Source organism: Mucor mucedo, assembly GCF_025094135.1.
Source record: "Mucor mucedo strain NRRL 3635 chromosome Unknown EV154scaffold_104, whole genome shotgun sequence".
Taxonomy (NCBI): Eukaryota; Fungi; Mucoromycota; class Mucoromycetes; order Mucorales; family Mucoraceae; genus Mucor; species Mucor mucedo.
This window is the reverse complement of record NW_026252388.1, coordinates 141294-152806: the sequence shown is the minus strand read 5'-3', so window position 1 is coordinate 152806 and position 11513 is coordinate 141294. Positions and strand designations below refer to the sequence as shown.

General features: G+C 37.8%; 1 protein-coding gene across 1 annotated transcript; it reads left to right on the top strand.

Moving 5' to 3' along the window:
* Positions 1-3131: 3131 nt before the first annotated feature.
* Positions 3132-6922, top strand: EV154DRAFT_520856 (uncharacterized protein; the record flags this gene model as incomplete). The annotated part of the gene is made up of 12 exons (XM_051602855.1): positions 3132-3304; positions 3367-3438; positions 3496-3577; positions 3687-3756; positions 3804-3970; positions 4033-4322; positions 4432-4518; positions 4539-4616; positions 4748-5030; positions 5095-6484; positions 6586-6746; positions 6770-6922. Coding segments are annotated over 12 exons (2928 nt in total), but the record flags the coding sequence as incomplete, so codon positions are not given.
* Positions 6923-11513: the final 4591 nt, after the last annotated feature.

The following is an 11513-nucleotide window of genomic DNA, read 5'->3' as shown; positions in this document are numbered from 1 at the left end:
AAATTCTTAATTCTACTGGACAACGCCTCGTGGAAAACATGAAGACCTTCATTCCACTGGAGAACTTTACCATGCAGAACGTCTCCAATAATCTTATTGCCAGCAATTACCGCAATCAATATGGAGTTTCTATTAACAATCTCCCCATTTTCATGATGGGCGAACGTGTAGAAAGAACAAGAACAGTAATTAGTGCCGATGGTAGACGTGAATCGCGTCGATACCACTTTTGGAGATTGGAACACCCATTCCTCAATGACAATGACGAAAACCAGTCAGTAGTTATCGCGCCAACTACGGTATGGGTAAGCGTGCTTTTGAGCATTTGGTGAACGAGCTTTCGGCACACGAAGATTCAATCTTGTCGCTCCCAATACTACTCCGATTTATAACCAAGTCGCAACGGCTTTATTTCGGTTGGCTAATTGCCATATCGGATATCGTCAAGCGTATATGCATTTGGGTGTTTCATCAGGTTTATTATACCAACTTCACCACAAGAACACTCAAAGCAATTAAGGATCAACTTGGTCATTTATTGACATGCCCATCAGACCCTATCAGAGCCAATGCCATTGCTGTCGGTTTTGGGAGTAGCACTGGGGATTGATTGAATGATGTGATTAGTGCTGTGGATGGTAAGAACTTTATCATTCACCAACCTTCCCCTCCAACCGTGGGTGCTATGTTCAGGGATAGAATGAACAACTATTCCGTGAAGCTTACTGCCGTATGTGGTTCTGCATTACGATTCAGGTATATCAAAGTGGGTGACTCAGTATTGTAGTATAATGATCTACGATGAAACAATATAAAAGCTAACACAACATATTTACTTCAGGAAGAACGCATGATGCTGCCGCTTTTCGATCAAGTGATGTAGAGTGAAATTCTTCGCCACCCAGACATTCACTTTCCTGACAACACGTTTATGATTGGTGACTCTGCCTATCCTTTGAGACCCAACTTGATCACACCATTTCCTGAGAGTCAATGCGTGTTAGACAGTCGCAAGCGTACATTCAATCGTTTACATTCATCTACAAGAATGGCGATCGAAAGAGCCTTTGGTGTTGGTGGCTCGTTGGAGATTTACTGGCAAGTACATTTACATGTTGGACCATTGAAGATCAACGAGATGATTACCGGATGTTGTATTTTACACAATATGTGTATCGACCTTGGTGATACCGGGTTTACCGACCTTGTTCACCTTCAAGATCATAATGCAGCTGTTCGAAGATGAAGACTCACCTGATGTAGGCGGTAGTAGCAGAAGGATTACCATTTTTGAGGGATTGATGAGACGTAGAACTAGACGTGGGGCGGCTAGAGGGGTTGAAGAGCAACTAGAAGTAGAAGTAGAAGAAGAACTAGACTTAGAAATAGAAATAATAATATAAACTTTTTGTTTATCCAATTTTATTTAAATTATTTTATCTGTAGAAGGATTGGAGAAGGGGGATTGTTGTTGCTGGTGGTAGTGGTAGGTGTGGGAGCACGAGTGGCATTGTGTTTTGAGCAATTGAAGCAGCAAAGAAATCTACCATTCGGGACATGGACAAAGTAGCCTCTCTTACCAACTCAGTATTTTGTCGTCTGTAATCGTTGTTATGATCCAGTTGATTTCGTCGGTATGCATCTTCTTCAACCATACGAACAATATCTGCCTCTCGTTCAGCAGCAATACGTGCACGATCGGTATTCCTTTCTTTAATTATACCAGCACGATCAGCTGCTCTCTCAGCCCGGCGTGAGCTTCCATTTGGTCCATATGGTTTGGCATAAACCACATTGACACACTTACATTACGTGGACGTCTTGCATTTACCTGAGGAACGACATCCTCATCCTCATCCTTTCATTATCATTATCGACTTCTGAATGACCACGACTTCTACACACCAGGTGTAAACTTTAAAATTTCAAGACCATTTTTTTCCCAAAAAAAAAATAAAAATAGATATGAAAATTGTTTCCTTTTTGGTTTTGTGGTTTTGTTTACGTTTCCTTGCTGTACAAACAAAACAATAAAATACAAATACAAAATACGAAAATAGTTTTTTTTAAAATTGCCTTAAAAAGCGAAATTTATTTATATAAAAAATTGGCCCACAAAATCAGAAACCGGCAAAAAGCGCCTGTTTGCCCCTCGGGGCTACGCAGGCCGACCAGGCAGGCTATTCAGCCTTGACAGACAGGGCAGACCACGTAGCCCAGACAGGCCACGTATGACACGTATAGCAGACAGTGAATTCAAGCTAGAAAACCCACGCAAAACTGATTCTGTTTGAGCTGAAGCTACGGAAAAAGGTATTAATGTGATATTCAAGTGTCTGTGGTAGATGTTGTACTTACATTTTATCCGTGCTTAAGCAGTATCACGAGCTAATTTATAAAGTGAATAATGTGTTTAGTAAAAGGATAATGATTAATGTTAAATTATAGTACCTTGTATGAAGCTTTACGCGATATATCTATTGACAAATGAAACGCGTTATGTATTAGTTTAGGATGTAAAATAATCACCAAGATATTACTTACGGTATTTCAAAGAGAAAGAGCCTCTAAAAAATAAAAAGGCGTTGTTAGTGTAATATTATTACAGGGACACAGTAAGAATAAAGTATACCTTTATAGATACACATCTTGAAAGTAAAAGGGGATAGAAGATTATATTATCGCATAAGTCATGAAATAGCTACCTTTTTCGCGTTTGACTTTGATTAAATTGACTGTGAGAAAATATAGTAGAATGCCTTATGATAGTATTGTTAAGACAGATGTTCTATGACATACCATTGTTCATAAGCATCATAATATTACAAGCAATAATCACGCGTTTGTGAAGACACGCCACGGTTAAAAAAAATACGTAAGAGAAAGAAAAGCGACCTAAGAAAGTTGGGTTGCGTGACAAAATATCGTTCCGCAATGACGTTTGTAAATTATTGCACCAATCAAATTGACAGCTTATGTCCGCATAAGCTAAGCATTAAACACATTTTTTGATCTGAACGATATATAAAACAAACAATCCCCAGAGTGCACTTTATCAAAATTCTTTATTTTATTATAAACAACTTACTTTAATTTTAAAACACTATGAAAAAAAACCTGGAACAAATAAGTTCCGTGCAAAACCTGCTTTACCGCCTCAGGAGCAAACGTGTGTGTTATGTAAATACAGTACAATTAATCGACACTCTTTTAAAGTGCATCAAAGATCAGGACACCACTTAGAACTTCTGGAGGCGATTCAGTCCAATCAAGGATCACTACCTGCCAATGACATCCAACAACAGTAAGTGAGCGTCTTCATCAATTTAAAAATAGTCAGTTTGTACTTATCATTATTATTTTTAGGAATACCTCTGACGAACAACCTACTATCCCGCTAAGCGAATCTCGTAGTTCTGATATGGAGTCCATTGAAAGGTAAAGTTATTTAAGGCTGTTAAATATATTCAAATTACTTACATCAATATACATTAGACCAATCCAACCTGAACGCACTGCCGAACCATTGTCTGAACCTGCAAATGAATTTGATGAAAATCATATGATGATTATGATGGTGACGGTGATGATGGGCGTGATGATGGTGAAGAAGAATTCGATGGTGGTAATGCCTTTGACCATTTCAACAATGATTTTAACAACGGAGGGGAATCTGATGATGATAGCGATCTAATGAACCTCCCGTTCCTGTTAACGACGTCAACAACGGCTCTAATGGTGATGGTGGTGATGATGGTATGATGAATATCTTGATTTGAGTGGTGATGTCAACGACAATCCAGCATATCCTTTCAAAAATGAATACATAATGCATGCCCTTCTTTTCTTCAAGTCTGGTAGCTTTAAGTATTCAGAAGTCCAAATCAAATCAGTTCTTGATTTTGGTAAATATATGGCTGAAATTGCAATCAAAGAGTACAGAGCTCAACTAGCTTTGGATCCTTCTGATGTTATTTATGATTTCCGTGGTATCCCACTCCCCACAGCGTTTCCAGATTTCACAAATCCAAGAAAAGTTGTATACCTTGTTTTCCTCATGCTCCCCATTGTGCGAAAGATGATAACGGCGGACTTCTTGTCGAACCTACTGAACCTGCCACATCAACTAGCACATCTGGTACTGCTACAGCAGCTGACGCCTCTGCTCCTGCTCCTGCCTCTACCTCTGCTCCTGCCTCTACCTCTGCTCCTGCCTACCTCTGCTCTGCCAATACCTCTGCTCCTGCCACTGATCCTGCTGCAACAAATACAACTGCTTCTGCACCCGCTGTTCCTGTTGTTGTCGCATCAAAGCCTGACTTGTTTCAATGATGTATCTGAACACTTGCGACTTCTCGTAGGTAATCCCTGTATGTCTGGTTTCCTGTCAGATCTTCCTGATCGAACACCTAACCAACGAATCAAGCTAAGTCAAGGTGAAAAGTGGAATTGTGATAGATTGTTTGAGCATCCCATGATAATTACTGGTCCAAATCTTCAACTCTGGGTATCGGATAAGTCTCTTTGCTGTCTGAGAGCAATATTCCTCTTCGTGATCGCCATTATTTTAAAGTGGCCAAGATATTCCAAATATCAAAAGTTGTGAACGTTGATTTGTATCCAATTAAACCGATAATAATCTTGAAATGTGCTGTTTATACGACATCCTTCTCCACTGTCCCATAACCGACCTTGACATCAATAATGTCTTTCGTGCCGAACATGAATCCTTCGATGCATTTACCAGCTTACAACAAATAAATGGTGACGATTATCTTTGTTCTAGAGATGTTGTTGCTAATACTCGATTGATTCGCGCTCATCATGACATGATTGATACTGGTAATAAGTACAAGCGTCCACTGCCCATTAGATCACGTATAAGAAGCATAAATCCCAATTCGCCAAACTACCAGGTCGTTAGAGTAATTCCGTACAACCTTTTCTCTGATGATACCAGTGGTAATTCCACATCAAAATGGAATTGTTTCGATTCGTGGTCGATGAATCCTGCCGCTGTTCCTCTTAGTGTTGCCAATCATTATTTGAATCAATTTTTTATGTGGATCAAATCGCCATACTGCTATGGAACAGTTGCCTTCCCTTGTCCCCGATTTAAAGAAACTGGAAACTGGTCTGCCGATGTTTGATGCTATTCTCAAGGAAGAAGTCTTTGTTGTTGCTCCTCTTTTGTTTATCAAGGCTGACAATCCTCGTCATGCCGAGGTTTCTTGTTTGAAAGCTTCAACAGCTACTTATCCGTGTAGAAAATGCTTCTGGTGTCGACATGCTGATGCTTTTGATCCTAATAGAATTACCACGGCCGAAGAACACATGTCAGTTCCAAGAGAAAAAGGTCACTGGATGAGTTTATTTCCAAGCGATGACTCGGATAGTACTGATTTCTCGATACGTGTTCGTAACAGACAGGGTGATTATATCATGGTCGAAAACTTGATGGACCTCGGCTTCAAGGAAACTGCTGGCAAAAGGCTTTTGACGTTGTCTTCTTGGGATCCTAGCAAGGATACACCGGTAGAAATTCTGCATGGCCTATGTCTCGGTTTAATCAAATACACGTTCAACAAAGCTGCTGATTGCTTTTTCAACAAGAAGCAGGTTGATCGCATTAGTATTTTGTGTGCAAAGTATGGGTCTAAGGCTTTTACCAATTTGTCGACGCATCTCAAAGGATACAAAAGCTTTCTTGGAAGAGACTTCAAACTTATGATTCAGATGCTCCCAATTGTTCTCAGAGTTGCTCGTGACCACATTGATTTCCTCAACCTTCGTAATGATCAATTCCACCGAATGGATAACGTTATTAGTACTTTTGACAAGCTTGGTGAGCTTTGCTCATTGTGTTATAACTGTGAAATACATACCAACTTTTCTGCCTATCTCGATTTATTGCGTCAATCCGTTGATGATACTGTTATTGCTCTGGATAACCTTGATCGTACCGTTGTTCCCAGTAACCGACGTACTCGTGGAGAGCCAGCAACAGCAACGACAACTGCATCAGTGCCCAGTCAAACTACTTCTGAAGAGATCTATGGTCTTTCTGGTGAACAATCTAATGGTGCTACGATTCCATACGCCAAAACTGGTGGTCCATTGTGTAATCGTTTAAAGACTCATTTGATAGTCCATTTGGTAGAGGATTGTCTTCGATTTGCTTCTCCTGTGCTTCTCGCAACTGAAAAGAACGAGCAATTCAACAAACACATTAGGGCAATTGTCATGAAGACCAACAAACAAAACCCTTCTCGTGATTTGGCTCTTATTAACGGTCGTGAGGTAATGCTGAGAAGTATTGCGATGGGTCTTGTTTGGGATAACGGTATGAAAACTCGTGGTAGTCTGGTCAAAGCGTGGTTCGATAGGTACAGTGAGGACATGTACTATTCTGCTAATCGGGAATTCGGCAGTACTGAATATATTGCTGGAAAGAAGATTGCTTTAAATGACGGCTATTCTCGATGTTGACTTGGATTCTCTTGGGGCGTCGTCTGCTTGGAAAGGTGGTAAAACTTCGCGGCGATCAGGCTATTGTTGAGGTGTATGAACTTGTTCCCAGGCCAGCCTTCGTGATTCACGATGACAGTAGCCTCATTTCTGTCTATCAAGCTGACGAAGGTGGTAATCTCCTCACCAAGAAAACTGAAGAAATCTTGGACTTGCTGAAGTATAAACTGACTGTGGTGGAATTACTTGACATGTCTCAGGAAACTGAGATTGACACTGTCAATATTCTCTTATCAACAAGTGCAAGTTCGGTACTTTCTGGTGGCTCCATAACACTAATCGTTATTTCAAAATTTTAGAAAATGAAAGAAACTAATCATTTTGTTTTTTTTTACATGTCATTTTTTCAAAAAAAAAATCTCTTCCATTTTGTTATCCAATAAAAATGCTTAGCTGCACGAATCGCTATCCTGACCCCCATAAAAGACGCTAAAGTAGTTTTCAAGGTGCACAAAACCTTCATTCAGTTGTTTATTTCATAACATCTGGCCTTCAATCACGTATTTTGTTTTTTCGCCCAATCGCAAAGTTTTATTTTTTTAAAAAAAAATTCTGACACGGGAATTTACTTTTGGTGCAGAATTTAAGAAATATTTAAAGTTTTCAACTGGTTGTGTAGTGGCATAATCACCACGGTTGTCCACAGTTTCTCGGGAATGGGAGCTGTATGTAACAGGCGGGTTTGTAGTTGGCATTGGTATTGTTGCCTGCTCCATCAAATCATGAAACTCCCAGTGTTGAGGAGGTGCACTACCAGTAGAATTAGCATCGTCTCGTCTGCTTCGATACTTAGCATGAAGAGCATGCCATTTAGTGGTCATGGCACAGATGTCTCTTCGGCCATTGACGGCTGCGTTGTCATTGAAGGCTTTTTCTGTCTTTTGGATTAAAGCTCCTTTGCCTCACTTGAGCTAGTCACACCCGCTTCAACAAGATACGCAGGAAAAATTTCAATCAATACATGTGTGCTTGGTGAATCCCAGTTAAGGTTGGTGTTAGGCTCTGGTACGGAATCGGCAGCAGAAACTGGATCAGCAGCAGGAGGAGGAGCTTGCTCGGTAGCAGGAACAGGACCAGCAGAAGGAACAGGACCAGCAGAAGGAACATGTTCGGAAGATGGTGCAGGTACAGAAGAAGGGGTAGGTACAGGTACGTCAGTGGGAATCTGTGCAGCAAACGGAGGGTTTACTCTGGGTCGGCCTCTTACCACAGGAGGGTTTGGGCGTTGGCCATTGATGAAGTCAGCACTTGAATAATTTTGGAAACTCATATCCGTAAAATAAAATAGAGATGGTAAAAAAAAAGTAAATCGATCAAAATAAAAGGCTCTTATTGAAAAATAAAACAACATTCGTGATTTCAGTAATCGGATTTGGACATTAAATAATCTGATAGAAGGTTTTTGGGGCCTGCAGATTTTAATTCTTCGTTTGGACAATTCGGATTTTTTAGCACTGAAAATATTCAATGTTGTTATTAATCGTCCATATATTATTAAAATTTTAAAAGATTCTATTTGGAAAAACTGTAACCTTTCACAAAAAAAAAAAAAAATTAATGTCCTTAATCGGGATCTTTAAAAAATAGTTTGATGTGCTTGCGAGGGCCCTTAAGCTATTAAAACTATTTGCACATCTTTATAAATTGTTTTCCACTTTTAAGAAATATATTTTTATCCTTGTCTTGTAGTTCCTTTTTTCTAACAGCTTTCGGCTTCAGACGAAATTAATTTTTTTTGTTTCTATAAATTTTGTTAGCGGCGTAAGAAACGGTTGTTTAGCAATCTGTAGAATGTACGATGTTTAAAAATGTGTCAGAAAAATAATATTTGTTGATATTGTTATTTTCTTGGTTTAATAGTGAGGAATTATCTTTAATACCTCATCCATTAATTTTCCCTTTGCTGGATACGTATTTCAAGTGTATTTCACTTCTTTCGATGGTCTAGAAATTTAGGATTGACGGCTTTTGGGGTTTCTATCATGTTACCACTAACTTTTTGAACTCATGATTACCCTTTCAAATATTTGAACATATACTTGGAATACACAGCGGCAAATTTGTATCGTACTCCTTACTAAATGTTATGTTTTAAGGTAAAGTAAAATTATAAAAAGACTACCTGAGTAGTTTGAGACTGTCTATAAGATTGTCTTTTAATAATAAACGAAATGTACCAGTATTTATATAAAAGACTGTCGGCTGTGTTCATGTCTCAAGCGCTGTCTTGAAGTTGTCCTAGATCAACCAAAAATGTATACGATTATTACATAGTACTACTTTAGTCTTGTTCTAATAAATGTGAAGTTTTTTTAAATCTCCTTGCTTTAAACAATATTTTAATTATTTCTCGGACGTACTAAATTGGACTTGCGCTGTAATATCCTTATAGTTCTTACTATGACATTTATTGTAAAGCTTATATCACAAATGCTATTAGCATGGATAAACCTTTGTCAGCTCTAATATGGCTATATTCTTGCTAGGTCACCACACACTCCTCGGGTATTGTAGTCATGTCTATTTAATTCTATTTCTGTATTCAAGATCTTATCTGTTTTTTCTTTTTTTTTTTGAATTAAACTTTTTCTACTCTCATCCATTTTATATATGTTAATACTAATTGATATAATGCCTGTTTCTTTGGTCCTCACCTTAATAATTATTCTGTTCCGCTCTTGCCCCGCTCCACTCCTCACCGGCCCACTAATTTGAACAAGTCGTCTTGATTAATTCTGTTTATAGCTCCGTTAATTACACCATTACTTAAAGCAGTCTCCAAAGCAATGATACGATTAGAGCAGCATTGGACGAAATAAAAATGTGATAGACTAAAAAATGTGTGACATGTTTGGGATAAAAAATATTCCAGTAAAGGTTATAAAAAAGAAGAGTTTAATATCTTATAAGAGTGATAATAGCTTATACATTTTTTATGAAGCGCTTTTAACCAGATCAATAACTTAATAATAACAAAAGACAGAAAATAGAAAATGTTCCCAAAGTGTCCCTATGATATGAGTATGTGATGTCGTTACAAAATACAATAACCTCAAACAGTTAGGATAGTTTAGAGGTCACTGTATATATATTTTTGAAATACAACGCACGTTTAAGGACGTTCCGATATGATTTGCGACTTATCTTATATGTGAAATTAACTAAGATAATTCCCATACAAGCTTAGAATGCTTGAACCATTTTTGAACCGTTTCCAATTACTTATAATCTATTTAGGTTGTTATTTAAACGTAATCAGTGAACCCGTAAGTGTCGGATCAGTATTGATAACTACCAGAATTACCTGAAGTATCGCATAACAACGGATAGCGGACCGGATTACCCTGAATTCAACGGATTTTGAGGGATAACGGACCGGAGTACCCTAAAGTCAACGGATTGGCAGGGATAACGGACCGGAGTACCCTGAAATCAACGGATTTTGAGGGATAACGGACCAGAGTACTCAAACCTATTGGATCTTGACGGATAACGGACTAGAATTCTCAGATTTGTAAGATTTAGGCTGCTGACATGAAACAAAATATATTGAGATCTTAAATAGGAGATGTACTAATACAGACAAGCTCCGTTTTTTTTTTAAAAAATGTTTTTTTATCAATATTTTTTTCCTAAATTGAATTCTGTCAAAAATAATGTTGTCATATTTTTTTATTATTAATCTATTATTAATATACCGCTTAAAAATGACAAATTTGTGGGCTTGGAATGTGAAGCCTCCAGAAATAAACGGTCCTAAAATGGACTACTAAAATGCCAAAATACAAAATAAAATTTTTATTACTGTTTCCTTACACAACCAAGTGTAAGCTTTAAAATTTCAAGACCATTTTTTTCCCAAAAAAAAAAGTAAAAATAGATATGAAAAGTGTTTCCTTTTTGGTTTTGGGGTTTTGTTTACGTTTCCTTGCTGTACAAATAAAACAATAAAATACAAATACAAAACACGAAAATAGTTTTTTTTTAAAATTGCCTTAAAAAGCGAAATTTATTTATATAAAAAATTGGCCCACAAAATCAGAAACCGGCAGAAAGCGCCTGTTTCCCATCGGGGCTACGCAGGCCGACCAGGCAGGCTATTCAGCCTTGACAGACAGGGCAGACCACGTAGCCCAGACAGGCCACGTATGACACGTATAGCAGACAGTGAATTCAAGCTAGAAAACCCACGCAAAACTGATTATGTTTGAGCTGAAGCTACGGAAAAAGGTATTAATGTGATATTCAAGTGTCTGTGGTAGATGTTGTACTTACATTTTATCCGTGCTTAAGCAGTATCACGAGCTAATTTATAAAGTGAATAATGTGTTTAGTAAAACGGATAATGATTAACATTAAAATTATAGTACCTTGTACGAAGCTTTACGCTATATATCTTATGACAAATGAAACGCGTTATGTATTAGTTTAGGATGTGAAATAATCACCAAGATATTAATTACGGTATTTCAAAGAGAAAAGAGACTGTAAAAAAATAAAAAGGCGTTTGTTAATGATATATTATTACAGGGAAGCACAGTACAGAATAAAGTATACCTTTATAGATACACATCCTGAAAGTAAAAGGGGATAGAAGATTATATTATTGCATAAGTCCTGAAATAGCTACCTTTTTCGCGTTTGACTTTGATTAAATTGACTGTGAGAGAAGAATTAGTAGAATACCTTATGATAGTATTGTTAAGACATATGTTCTATGACATACTGTCATGAACTCATTTCATCATGTCCTAGATCATGCCTTGATTTTAAACCCTTGTGAAACCTTGTCCTAAAATCTAATATCAGTATACCTTGTCCGCTACCAAACTCCCTGTAAAACCTTGTACCCAAAATAATATCAGTATACCTTGTCCGCTACCAAACTCCCTGTAAAACCTTGTACCCAAAATCATATCTGTATATCTTGCCCGCTTCCTGAATTCCTTGTAAAACCTACCACCAATCTGTATTCCAATATATTT